A 14,102-nucleotide genomic window follows, 5' to 3' on the forward strand; every position below is an offset into this window, starting at 1 on the left:
TCATAAACATTGCTCAGACTGAAAATCTTGTTTTATTATAAAATCAAATCTGCAATGGAAGAATTTCTAACACCTTTTCAGGACTGTTACCCCTTAGCAAGAGACCTACTAATCCCCCCCCCCCCCCCCCAAAAAAAAAAAAAAAACAGTAATACCCCCCACCCTCCTGAAATTAAAAGTAAATACATGACTAGACCATCAGTGTACAGAAACTCAATCCAGCTCACTGACAACTCTTGGTTAAGTTTAAATTAACCCCAATTCCCCAGGCACCCTATCAGACCAATTCATACTGGGAAGCTTTTCCTTCCAAACCAGAGACGGAAAAATGTTTCAGTAGAATCTAGTCCAGCTGATGTCAGCTCACTTATATAATTGTGATTTTGTTAACAGCTTCACTAAGGAGGCATTGCTTATTACCCAGAAAATGGTTTTGATTATCAGTTAGAGTTATGGCAAGAAAACTGGACAGAAAATGTAATTGTGAATTACAAATCAAAGACAGGAAGGCAGCTTATATGCATCTACCTATCACCTCAGCTCTGCTTAAAACTAAATAAGGTCATTTAGTTGATATTTTCAAGACATTAGTGATATTCTTCCCACTTCTATAACAAGATCAAACAGACTGGCACTGAATTGTTAAAGAGACCTAGATTGTAATCATGTGCTTATAAAGATGGAAAATATACATGATACTGGACAGACAATGACCTCCAGTCTGATCTTGACTTCATTAGGTAACATTGGTCTTTCTCTAAACAGGCACAGGGAACACAACAAAAACAGGATAATAAAATGGACAGTATACCCCCCTAACAGTAGTAGCAATTCAGATTAAGCCATACTTCTGATCACAGGTCATGGTTTTTACAGTAGTCCAATGAACATGGCTCAGTTTTCTATTAAATACATCTGACCTGCCTTCCTCTGTACATTGGGGCCAGCCACCACACACCAAAGTTAAAGCTGACATTGAACACTTTAGACTTTATAGAAACAATCAAGATTATCTTATTTCCAAGTCAAACTTCAAATCAGTGGCACAATCATACACTTTTGTCATCTGTCGTCTTGCTGGTCAGGAAGTAGAGCCACAACTTCCATTCTTCTTCCAGTGCCAAGCCCAGACAGGAGGTGCACGGTCTGTCCAATTGTAAACCCAAAAGGGAACTCCCAAGTCGTTTGTATAATTACCAGACATTTTACTACTTCACAAACAAATTGCTTTAAAAATGAAGACAAGATACACTTTTTAGTTTTGAACCATTAAATTACAATGAAAACAAAAAAAGGAAACAACCATCATGTTGTATTGAATACTGCAAAAACACAGTAGGTGAAAATGACTCGTGTGCATTAGCCGCTCAGGATAGCATCAGGTCTACGCTCCCCAAGCCCTCCAGTCCCATTGCCTGCGTGACAACCCAACAAGCCAGGCTTTACTGCTTGCCCTCCTTCTTCTCCTCACTGCCGGAGCTGGAGCTGCTGTCACCACTTCCGCCGCTGCTGCTGCCTTCCCTCTCCGACGCCATCTGAAACAGAGAGACACGTTGAATGATCGATACCATACAGTTAAAGACCACCATGGGAACGATGAAGATACATGATGACTTTGCAGCCCCGCCTTCAAGTATTCAACAAAAAAATTGCATTGCAGGACAGCGGAACTTGCTTTTGAGTCTACCAGCCTCCTCACCTTCTTGTACGCCATCTCGAACAGCTTGAGCGAGGCCTGCTGCAGGTTGCTGGAGGCCTGCTTTATGTTCTCCCCCGTCTCACTGTCCTTCCGTGCCAGCAGCTCCCTCACCTTGGCGATCTCTTCTTTCAGTTTGTTGCACTGAAGGGGAGGAGAAACAGGTCATGTACCCAGACAACTAAATTTAGACTTCTGAGCTGTTGGGTCTCTTCTGGGATTGATTAATGTGCACAACAACTCTAAAGACAAGTAGAAATAAAATGCATAGACAGACAAAGGGGGAAGATGTAAATCCTTCTTGTAATTAACTTTGGGCCAACTGGCCATTCTCAGTAGACTAACTGAATTTTATTTAAGTTAGTACAAATATGTTGTAGTATTTTGTCACTCTTAGGATTAACAAGTAACACAAACAGCTGCTGAAATCAGTCAATCACGTTCACCTTCAATGCCCATTGTCGACAATCTCTTGGGGATTTGCAGCGAAAGGAAACTGCGTTCTTCCGCCTGACCCACCCCGGTGTAATGAACACTATTCTGTCCCACAAATCACTCAAATCTGCACCTCATCTGCAGGGAGCTGATCCTTGAACTCCTCCATCTTGGACTCCGTGTCGTGGACAATCCCCTCCGCTGTATTCACCGCCTCAACACGCTCCTGTAATGGGCACAATAAGACAATTAAAGAAAGACAAAATCAAAACAAACGTCTGCAGTGTCCCTGAATAAGGGCATCTGCCAAGAGATTATTAATAATAATAATAATTCCTTTAGGGTTCAGGGTTGGGATCTCTCTAGACAGCACCCCCTACCTTCCTCCTCCTGTCCTCCTCAGCGTACTTCTCTGCATTCTTGATCATGTTCTCGATGTCGTCCTTGCTGAGGCCACCAGAAGACTGGATTACAACTATAGAAGTGACAAAACGCACAAAACTCCATTATCACGTCACATCTTGTGAACAACCTTATATCACAGCCAAGACTTTCCAGCTGATGCAGATCTTTACAAAGTAATATATGGACAGCTGTCACAATAGTCTGATCAAATCATTTCCTTTCCCAGAAGGAGGAAAACAAAGAAAAGCCCTACAATTATTTTCTAAAATCTTGATATATTAGTAGAACAAATCCTTTTGGCGTTTTAGCAGTCTGTGCTCAGTTGTTTATAATCTCTCCCCACGCTTGGGTCGGAATGATGTGTTTGTAAAAGCATCACAGCACAGATGCCAGGGGAGACGGGACAATTGATAATTGTGAAAAGGTTTCTTACTCTGTTGCTCACGGCCCGTGCCCTTGTCCTTGGCAGACACGTGTACAATTCCATTGGCATCAATGTCGAAGGTCACCTCAATCTGGGGCACTCCTCTAGGAGCAGGGGGGATCCCCACCTGAAAGAGGGAGACCACGTCAGGGAGGGAGGCACTGACATCCAGGAATCACTCAACAAGCAAGAGCGTTTGAACCCATTATGTCCACATGGTTAATACGGGAGAATTCAGTTCTGCCATTCGAAGATGAAGTGGTGACTAGAGAACGGCGATGACCTACAACTGCCTGACATTCAGTATTGCATAAAAAGAGGACGTACCAATGTGAACTGTCCCAAGACCTTGTTGTCTGAAGCCATCTCTCTCTCCCCCTGGCACACCTTAATCTCCACCTGGGTCTGTCCATCCGCAGCAGTGGAGAAGACCTGTGAGCAGAGAGACACTTTTTAAAGCATGTGGTCAACACTGTTTAACACCTTTACAATTACACACATGATCATGAACATTTAGCAGTTATGACCACAGGGTAAGAGAAATGATGCTGCCGAATGATTCCTTCTGTACGACACATCGGAATAAAAGAAAAATAAAAGTAGCGTCAAAAGAACCAAATGTATACGGTTTAATTTAAAACAGTACGCCGATGGTCCAGGGCGGAGGGGCTCACCTGGCTCTTCTTGGTAGGGATGGTGGTGTTGCGGTTGATGAGCTTGGTGAAGACTCCCCCCAGGGTCTCGATACCCAGTGACAGGGGTGTGACGTCCAGCAGCAGCACGTCCGTGACATCGCCGGCTAGCACACCCCCCTGGATGGCGGCCCCGATGGCCACGGCCTCGTCTGGGTTCACAGACTTGCTGGGGGCACGACCAAACAGGTCCTGCACGGTCTGCTGCACCTGTGGGGGGAACCGGAGAAATTGGGGTCAGCGGGGAGTGGAGGGGTGGTTGACAGAGCTGTGGAGACGGGGTCTGTGGCCGTGTCGTTACCTTGGGCATGCGGCTCATGCCTCCCACCAGCAGCACCTCCCCGATGTCGCTCTTGGCGACTTCTGCGTCCTGCATGGCCTTCTGACAGGGGGCCATGGTGCGGCGGATCAGGTCGGCCACGATGCCCTCGAACTGCGAGCGGGTCAGCTTCATGTTCAAGTGCTTGGGGCCGGAGGCATCCATCGTCAGGTAGGGCAGGTTGATGTCAGTCTGGTCGCGGAAATGGAAAAATGGGCACAGGTTTGTACAGGAAACAGGATTGGAGAGGCAATCTTCAACACAGCGACTGATCACAATAAGAAAAGTGAGAATCCTACAGACGGGCTGAACAGGATGGGTCAAAGTGTACTCTTTTGAAACGCTGGTAAAAACCAAAATATCAAGTGCAGTGACTTATTCGAGCCAAACAGACACAGGACACCTGGCAGTGCCTGTTTGCGCCATAGCTCTCTCAGTGAGTGTGCGCCCCCAGACTAGGGCTGCCCCAGTGTGTGGGTACAGTCCACTCTCAGCAGGGCACAGCACTGCCACAGCCTGGCATCAGCAGCCACTAAAACAGTGTCTCCCAGAGCCAGGCCGTCCTGGCAGCGCCTTCCTCTCCCAGCAGAGTAACACTGGCTCAGGCACAGAGGGGCCCGTCAGCTGACTGCCGCTGGGGTCGAACCAGTGATCCTCCATCTCGAGGCACACGAAAGGCCAGACCTGCCAATCATTTCTGTCGCAGGATTCTGGCACACCCAACTAGTTTATCGATTAGGTGGAGTGATTTGTTTGTGTTGTTACGTCCGAGGGGGGTTTATAGAGATTGCGACTGACCTGCAGGGAGGAGGACAGCTCACACTTGGCTTTCTCAGAGGCCTCCCTCACCCTCTGCAAGGCCATACTGTCTTTAGTCAGGTCCACACCAGACTGCAGGGAACAAAAGAAACAGGCGTTCAACAGCTGTACATCTTCAAAATGGAGGGAAATAAGATTACAACATGTATAAATTGATGGAAAGAAAACAAGCATCTGTATTCTGGAGCGACATGGGATACGATAAATGTATTCTGTGCACTCATGATACTTGTTCTTTAATATCATCTATGTAGGCATCTTCTGGGTTATGGGTCATAATGACACGTGACCAGAAAAGTAGGGCTATATGAAATACACGTTGCGCAGAACACAGACGGAATCGCGGAATTCAGGGTAAAAAATACAGAAATCAGGCATTCAAACATTACAACAAAGTCAGTTTAAAGAACCTGTATATATATTAAAACAATTCAACAGTACAGTGTTTGTATAAGAAGAAGCTTCAAGACACTTGGAACGCATGAAAACTATTTTTAGCACCTTTCAGCCACCATACACGACCTGTGAAAAAAATATTAAAAAACAATAGAAAAGTGCCGCCTGCCTCTCGTGTCGCTTCACTCTTGCTGCTGCAGCTCTGGTATCGATTGAGTGAAAACAACCACCAATTACTGAGTAAGAGTTATAATGGTGGGTCTCGGTAGGATAAGAATCAACATTTTCATCCTGTACAATCATACAATACACATGCCTGTGTATCAAGTAAAGAAAAGACACAGCATGTGTCCAAATAACGCCTATTAAATCATATTTCATTATGAGTATTTACATGTTATGAAGTTAAACAAAAAAACATGATGCTCACAAGTTGAATTTGATGCCACCAGTCTGTAGAAAGAGACTGTTGTGATGAAACGTTGAAAATAATTGGTATGTATGCATTTAATTAATAATAATAATAATAACATTATTACTACAACTACTACAACTTACCCAAGGTGACAAACATAATTAATTAATAATTAAAATAGAGTTAAGCAAAATTAAATCAATTTGTTAGAAATACAAACTTTTTTTTTTTTTTTTTACGCAGCTGCTTCTCTGCAGCGGGGCACTGAAGACACAGTATTCGAAACCGTATACTACTCATTCTACATAACGTCAGTAATGTTGAAACGTTGGTATGTAGTACATATAGTATGGATAGTACGCAGTTTCAAATACAGCCACTGTCTGTCCCTCTTCTTTCCAGGCTTCTTGTTTTGTTAGAATGTTCTGCTAATTTTGTAGACTGTGGGTTCAGACCTAGTTTTTATTCTGCGTTTCTTGGTAAAGCACATTGCGACGTCCACGGCATGTGAAAAGCTGACGGGGTGAAGTGAGCCCCAACCACAGAATTATCTGATGATTGGAGAAAATCCTTTTTACTTTTTCAAAAATGTAACTTTAATAAAATCACCTTATTTACGGAATCTTTTGTGTTCCACTTGTGAGGTCAATGCCGAACTCTTCCTGATTGCTGTTTCTTGGCAGCGCAGCAAATACATGGTTTCAAATGCAATTGTCTTATATTTATAGTGCAAAACAATGCATTAGCCTATATATTAGAAAGGTATAACAGTTTATGGATAGTTAAGAGTCTTTTAGGGTTTTGGGCTTTAAGGGTGTGTTCACCAAAAATGAAAATTATACATTTAGTCCTGGTGCGCTTAACGTTCACACTGGCATTTTTAACACCGAACCTAAACAAAAGGCATAAGGATAAGGTCACAACCTGATTGGACAGCTTTTATGACGTATATTTACATTTATTTATTTTTTTATATGGAAAAATCTGAAATCAGGAAAAATGTAATTTGAAATTTCAAAATAAAACTGATTTCAAATAGCCATAGAAAAGTAGACTTCCTTGAAGGGGGGGGGGGGGGGGTGACAGATTATATCCATTGCCCAATTAAATCCAGATAAAAGGACTATATAGTCAGATATAGTCCTGTACACTCCTATGTTACATCATTTTCAGTGCATAAGTTAGGGCCCAGTGGTAACATCGAGGCCTCTCCCCTCATCAACCCACCTCTCTCTTGAACTCTTTGACGATATGATTCAGTAGAGCCTGGTCGAAGTCCTCCCCTCCGAGGAAGGTGTCCCCATTGGTGGATTTCACCTCAAACACGCCCTTCTGGATCTCCAGGACAGAGATATCAAAGGTGCCACCCCCAAGGTCATACACTGCAATGCTGTGAAGGAAAGGGAGTTGATGGGTTGATGCTGTGCCCAAAACAAGGCACAACTGATAGTAACTAACATCTTAGCAGTTAGTGGAGCAGGTTACAAAGAATACAACACACTTACACTTTGTCCTGGGACTTGTCCAGTCCGTAGGCCAGGGCGGCGGCTGTGGGCTCGTTGATGACACGCAGCACGTTGAGCCCTGCGATCTGGCCGGCGTCCTTTGTGGCCTGAACAACACAAACAGAGCAATCACACAGAGCGCCCCCCTGCTCAGCCTGTCACACCTAGTACACCGATTCATCTTCTGTCACTAAAACGGTCTCTATCACAGAGCAATCGGGGGGAAAGAGAGTTTGTTGTTCCAGACCTTTGACTACAGTGGGATTTTGTAAAATACAGGCCAAACTAGTTCCTTGTGGATCCAAGAACCATAAAAATACTGTCATCTTAGAAGTATGAAGAAAAATAAAACTGTTAAATGCCCTTTTTATATAAATATTTAATTCACAAAGATCAAGTAAAATAAAAACTAAAATCTACAGGAAATTGTAGACAAATGTAGAAAGTTGTGTACCTGTCTCTGAGAGTCATTGAAGTAAGCAGGCACTGTGATCACAGCATTCTTCACACTGTGGCCCATGTAGTTTTCTGAAGAACAAAAACAGTTAAGCTTTATTAAAGTTTACCTAGGAGGATGGCATATAATAAAAAAAATCTGTTCTGCAGAAAGCCAGTGATCACTGTCATGCAACACCACAATGCAACACTCACCCGCGGTCTCCTTCATTTTCATAAGGACGAATGCCCCCACCTGGCTGGGGGAGTACATTTTCCCATGAGCCTCCACCCAGGCGTCGCCATTGGATGCACGGACAATCTTATAGGGCACGTTTTTCCTGTGGGCAGAAAGTAATCCATTTAGAACGTCGGATTTCCCTGTAACCTTTTCCTAACTGCAAGCATTCTGTTACACTCCACTTGGGTATAAACCCACATTTCTGAAGTTCTTTTATTATATCCATTAAATACTAACCAGGTTTCACTACAGAGGTTTGTATGTACTGATTTACTACACAAAGAGAGAGGAAAAAAACAACAACTCACAAGTCTTTCTGGACTTCTTTGTCATCGTAGCGTCGGCCAATCAGACGTTTGGTGGCGTACAGGGTGTTGTTGGGGTTGGTGACAGCCTGGCGCTTGGCTGGCATCCCCACCAGCCTCTCTCCATCCGCACTGAAGGCCACAACGGAGGGGGTGGTCCGCGCGCCCTCGGCATTCTCAAGCACCTGCAACGCACAGCAGGCCGGCCTGGTTATAGCGGCCCTCTGCTCAATGCAGCGTCTCACATCAAACTATCAGCACAATGCGGTTGCCTTCGTTTTCTAGCCAAGATGGTGGCTCTGGTCGTTTTTGGAGGTTGTGACTGTGCTTCAAATCTATACCCTAGCCTGAACTTTCATCCTCTTACCTTTGCCTGCTTTCCTTCCATCACCGCCACACAGGAGTTGGTAGTGCCCAGATCGATTCCAATGACTGACCCTTTAATGGCCTCCGACCTGCAAAACATTATTCAGACATTTCAATTGGGAACAGTGCACTACCATATACGACAGCTTTTACAACCTCCAAATCAGAAAGACAGACAGCTATTGTTTATCCATGAAGATCAACTAAAGACTGTTAGGCCTACGATAAAAATAGATTTCTTTACAAAAATATTATACTATAAATACATGTATTTCAAATGTGCTTTTTATTTCAAATAGTTGGACTTGCAAACAAAGGCAACGGGGTACAATTCAAAAAAGCATGACATCTAAATTGTAAGTTGGTATCATTCAACGTCAGCAGTGAATGACAATGCTCATTTATTTATGACACCGACTGCAAAGGCAGGACACTCACGCATAGTCACGTCTGGACACTGTTCGCAGGGCATCTTGACTCAGTCCATTCCAGCATCCCTGAAGAGACAACAGTCAACCGGGGGGATAAACAAGTCCAATCTTTTGCAATATCTATATGAAACAGTTATACACATATGGATGTACACTTCGGTTACAGCATGCACAGAAAAAGGAGGGGAGACGGAAGCCGGGAAGACACTGCGTTTGAGTAACTTCTACAAACACGCACAGTGATGGATTTGTCCCTTATCGTCCCATTACAGGGACACGGTGAAGGTCATACACGACATCGGTCTCTTCTCGGCCTTTCTAGAGAAATGTTGGCACAAGAAAATAATCTCGTCCCGAAGCCGAAGAAAAGATTGCATAATTAGGACCAAGGTGAGGATTTACCGTGCTACTGGATTTACACTGCATGTCGACTACGTGAGCAGACCCTGAGACGGTTACACAAGTTATACTGCAGACTTGACTTGGCCCTCAGTACAAACTTAAAATGTAATCTGAGGTTTCGTTTTCAATCATTAAAACCTAAGCGTTCTGGTTACGAAATAATTGATGCATATAAACGTTACGTAGTTAGCCTGCAGTTTGAGGCCTGTCCAGTACCGAAAGACAAATTTGCGAACCATATTATGCAGATCAGCTCAATCAAGCCGGGCGAGCAGACAACCAAATGAATGAAACCAAGTCGCCATTTAAAACATTAGAAATAAAGCCAAGTCACGTGTCAGGAATACTAATCCTTAAAGCTTTTATAGATTTTTTTTATTTTCATTTTGGGGAAGGAATATGATCTGCAACCTAATTCATTCACACCTGTTCTTAAAAATCAACCAGTCATGATGCAGTCTAGTAGTAATGACACTTAATTCAGCCCAAGCCTTACTCGGCACGGTGCAATTATGCGATTCGTACTGCATTTTAACATCACGCAATCACACTATGACCAAGTTAAACCAATGCATCGTTTCCCCGCCTTACAGATGGACAGTACTGACCTTTCTGGCGAGCGAAGACGCGCTCCGGGTGTAAGCTGTGGAGTGCAGGAGTGATCTTGAAGCAACTCGGGTCACATTCAGCATCATGACGGCGGATCTGGTTATGTCAGATAAACGAAGGCCGGCTCAAGGATATCGCTTCGCGGTGTTAAATGTGGAGCACAATATAAACGTCAATCGCACTTTATGGACTGCGAATGCTGTTTTTATTAATCCCCCAGCAGGAAGATGGATTCAATGGAAAAGAGCAGGTAATTTTGCAGGTCGCGTCAAATTTGGCCCCGGACAGACAGTCTATGCACCAGCCGTGGCGTACCTCTACGTTCTGGAACTATCGAACACACATGGGTTGCACCATGCACCGCTGAAAGGACCCACATGTAGCTGTCCAACTACCGCCGGGATCAAATTACAATCTCCGCAACAACATATGCGGCGACTCTACTTAATTAATACATTTATTTAATGCGTGGCGTGTATTTGAAATACTAAATTAATTTATACATAGCCTAAGTTTTTGTTTTAGACGTATTTTGTAACTTGGCCTAATACAGGGCAGTCGGGGTCTTGACAAAACATGCGACTGTGAAGGTCATGCGGAAACGAGGGGAAAAGTTACACTGAAGTTACATCAGAGACCCTTCCCTCTCCCCCCCCCCAGTCAAGAGTTAAAAGCCTTCTCGCGAACTCCTTTACTGGTGTTTCTTTTACATGTGTGAAGAGATGTGCGATCGGTTCATACTGTGGCATTATTCAGTGAACAGTAGTCGTGTAGGCTACAGTTATCACTCCATATACTGATATTTTGCTTTTTAGGATTTAAATACTAGTTAATTACCACGATCATTTAATAGTACACACGTTTTTTGTTCCCCCCTCCAGATACAATCTACATTATAGCTGATATGTTGAATTTGTGTGCATTTCAATGGTGGTACTTAAGTTCTAATTTATACCACTGTATTTATATAAGGGCATCTGTCTGAGGTTAAATAATAGTATGAATCACTTGACATGGCCATTATTATTTACCCCCAGCTGGTAACAGAACTTTTCAGGAATGTGTATTTACATGGGAGTATTACACAATACCAAACCACATATTTGTATTTATTTATTAGTTTGATTATTTCTGGACAAACTTTCTTTTCCAGATCGACTTAAAGTTTACAACAAGAAACATTTCAAAGCAATACAAAGTGCTGTAATATAATTAATGCAAAATATATGGTACACATTAAATTCTCTATATATACACCATGTTATCCAGAATTGTTATATTACTGGGGTATGTAGTCTTTTTTTAAATATTCAGTATTTTTGAGAAAACCTGCCCTTTATTAGCAGGGACGTTTCTAGTCTTTTGGGGACCTTTACACAGGCTTAAGGGGCTGTGTAATGCATATCTATTCACTTTTCTGAAAGTCCTGAAAAAATGAAAATTGGAAAAATGGTGGTCATATTTTTGACTGCGTCCTCCCCTGCCGCTGAGGTCCAGCCCATTTCTCAGCCTTTTATTTCTCAGATAGACAGAGTCCTCCCACTTCAGCCACTGTCCCGTTTCTCATTATTTCAGTAGAAGAGAACACATTGAGATAATAGGAATTCCACATTAAAAAATAAAATATGGAAGTGTGTCCAAAATTCTAATGTTTCAATTTTCTAAAACAAAACAGATCATTGAAAATATGACCACCATTTTTCCAATTTTCAATTTTTCATAATTTGTCATAAATTGAATTGTTAATCGTTTCACGGACCCTTAAGCCTTGTTAACTGGAACAGCACAATTTCATTATGACATTTAGCCACTAGATGACACTGTACGGAACTGTAACAATGTACAAACACTGACCTGAAGTAACTAACAACTAACAACCTGAACTAACAAGGTAACAAAAAAGCTATTCAAAGCTCAATAGTTTAAAAGTATACAATATTTAGAACTCCCACTGAAAAGTTCAATAAAATAAACAGTCAGCAGCACCCTATCATGTGTAGTCTGTCAGTCCACAAAGGTCCTGTCCTGACTGATATTTATTACACACTTTGCAGGTTTAAACAAGTCTATCTAGACCAAGCTACAACTGCCAAATCCAAACAAAATCTGTAATTTCTTTTGAAAACAGATAACTGTGATCATTTATGAAAATCAACTACAGAGGCATCATTGCCATCATATGCAATTCACACAAATACAAATATTTTGGAAGAAATATAGGCTTATAATCATCACCATCATCATCAATTCCAAATAATATACTCATATTTTAATTTTCTTGTACAAATCCACAAGTAATGGTACAAGTACCATTTTATTTTACGGATATTTAAATATTTAAGAAAATATGATCTATTAAGGAGCAAAAAACTTTGAATTGTTTAATTGTATAGAACAATAATTATAATCGTGTATGAATTCAAATTGGACTATATGATATAGTAGAATTCACTTTACTAATAAGCAACAACAGAAAAAAAATCCTGTGATTGATTTTCATCCATTTATTCATTTTTGCCAGAACATAAATTGTGCATCTTGAATCTTTGCAGAGTCAAAGTTTGACTCACTGAACCCTCAGACGAATTTAATAGAAAACTGCGGGGTTACTTGAGTAAAATGAAAGCCAAAATTCAAAATCTCATCTCATCATAAATAATAAACCGCACTCTAATTGCTGCAATTCCAAGTTCAACCAATAGAGGGCAGAGTAAACCCCAAACTTTGAACTTAAACTGCTATTTGAACATGGCAATCACTAATAATTAATATATTATACTGTAGACAGTTATTATGTATTTGGGCAAAAGATAAGACAGCCATTTTCATGTCCTATCAACATAAGTGATAATCAATGAGACATTGACATATTAAATTTTATATTACATGAAACAATTTACTATGGACTAACTTATGCCCTGTTTTTAACTAAAGAAGGAAAATGTCATATTTGATTTTTTCACTCCAAACAGACACAATGTCCTGTGGTGTGACTGTCCCCAGGTGTGCAGTTCTAATCATTTTGAATAAACTCAATCTTGTATGCATACAACATAATATATGGCTCCTAAACTGATTCTACAGGGGTTTCCTATGCTACTATATCACAGTGTTAAAAAATCAATGTCCTATGGAGTGACGGTTAATCTGCCAAGAAATGCAGGACCTCCTGCACATAAATCAAGATAATTTAATCTCTTACAAATCTAATTTATATAGATACTATTTGCCATCTGTACCCCCCTGTGGGACGTGTACATTTTTGTGTCCTTTGGTGTGACATACAGAAAAGGAATTTCTAATTATATGTTCTTTAAATGGGCTATCTTCCATTGGAAACTAAAGAATAACAATTGATTCAAGGCCATGACATTAAATAAAACTGGCTTCGTAAGTGCCTGTTTGGAATCAGACATCACAAAAAATCCTATGGTGTGTCGAAATTGTCCTATAGTGTGACAGGTATTTCAGTATCACACTATAGGATGTATTGTAGGATGTATATTGTCACACCATATAGGACATTCATTTTTTTTTTTTTTGTCTTCTAAGATGTACTATTTGTATAAAGGCAGTATATATGACTTACCTATAATTCACGTAGGATAAAGTGATACAAATATAATTTTAAAAAATAGCTTATGCTTTGATTCAATATTTTATTAATAGAACATAATACATGTCTTTCACCAACATATAACCTTTATTTATTCTATTTTGTTCTAGATGGCCACAATTAAAGAAATAATTATAGTGTACTGAGCAAGGATCAGTAATCTTGCTAAGAGAGAGTCCAAGCTAAGAATGTGGATGTTGGAAGGTTTGTTTTAGTCAAATATGACAAGCATGCATATGTCGGACAACTTACGAAGAGCCTCGAAGAAGAAGTGGAAGTGAGCTGCATGAAGCAACTTGGTGTTAACAATGTGTTTATATGGCCACAAAAACCTGACAGCACATGCTCCTACCATTTAGAAGTTCTGAATCAAATCACAGAGCCAAAACCCTCAACACCATCTCACTCTGTGAAGCTGTCAAGTGATGACTGGGAAAAAATCAAAAGTCAGCTAGCATGATCAGTTAAATAATACTTTTCAACCCCTCCTGATGAAGCACATCTTCCAAAGGTGTCTTTTATGCAATTGTTCAGTGTTTGATTTTAGATTACCCCACTGTCACGGTTTGCCACTGCATGTCTCCAACTAGC

The 14,102-nt window shown here is 41.3% G+C and overlaps 1 protein-coding gene and 2 non-coding genes across 3 annotated transcripts; all 3 read right to left on the minus strand.

Annotated features, from left to right (window-relative positions):
- Positions 1 to 13: 13 nt before the first annotated feature.
- Positions 14 to 10,233, minus strand: hspa9 (heat shock protein 9). The gene is made up of 17 exons (XM_066716526.1): positions 9,895 to 10,233; positions 8,892 to 8,950; positions 8,455 to 8,542; positions 8,091 to 8,272; positions 7,758 to 7,882; positions 7,561 to 7,634; positions 7,107 to 7,213; positions 6,829 to 6,991; positions 4,770 to 4,862; positions 3,954 to 4,163; positions 3,635 to 3,862; positions 3,288 to 3,392; positions 2,970 to 3,087; positions 2,512 to 2,606; positions 2,265 to 2,357; positions 1,700 to 1,840; positions 14 to 1,535 (listed from the first exon to the last, which is right to left on the minus strand). The coding sequence occupies exons 1-17, from the start codon at positions 9,979 to 9,981 to the stop codon at positions 1,443 to 1,445; spliced, it is 2,061 nt and encodes a 686-aa protein (XP_066572623.1). The 5' UTR covers positions 9,982 to 10,233; the 3' UTR covers positions 14 to 1,442.
- LOC136763784 (small nucleolar RNA SNORD63) lies at positions 2,850 to 2,920 on the minus strand. Its single transcript, XR_010821096.1, has one exon. It is a non-coding gene; the product is annotated as a small nucleolar RNA SNORD63 (small nucleolar RNA).
- LOC136763776 (small nucleolar RNA SNORA74) lies at positions 4,411 to 4,610 on the minus strand. Its single transcript, XR_010821089.1, has one exon. It is a non-coding gene; the product is annotated as a small nucleolar RNA SNORA74 (small nucleolar RNA).
- Positions 10,234 to 14,102: the final 3,869 nt, after the last annotated feature.

Source organism: Amia ocellicauda, chromosome 11 (genome assembly GCF_036373705.1).
Source record: "Amia ocellicauda isolate fAmiCal2 chromosome 11, fAmiCal2.hap1, whole genome shotgun sequence".
Taxonomy (NCBI): Eukaryota; Metazoa; Chordata; class Actinopteri; order Amiiformes; family Amiidae; genus Amia; species Amia ocellicauda.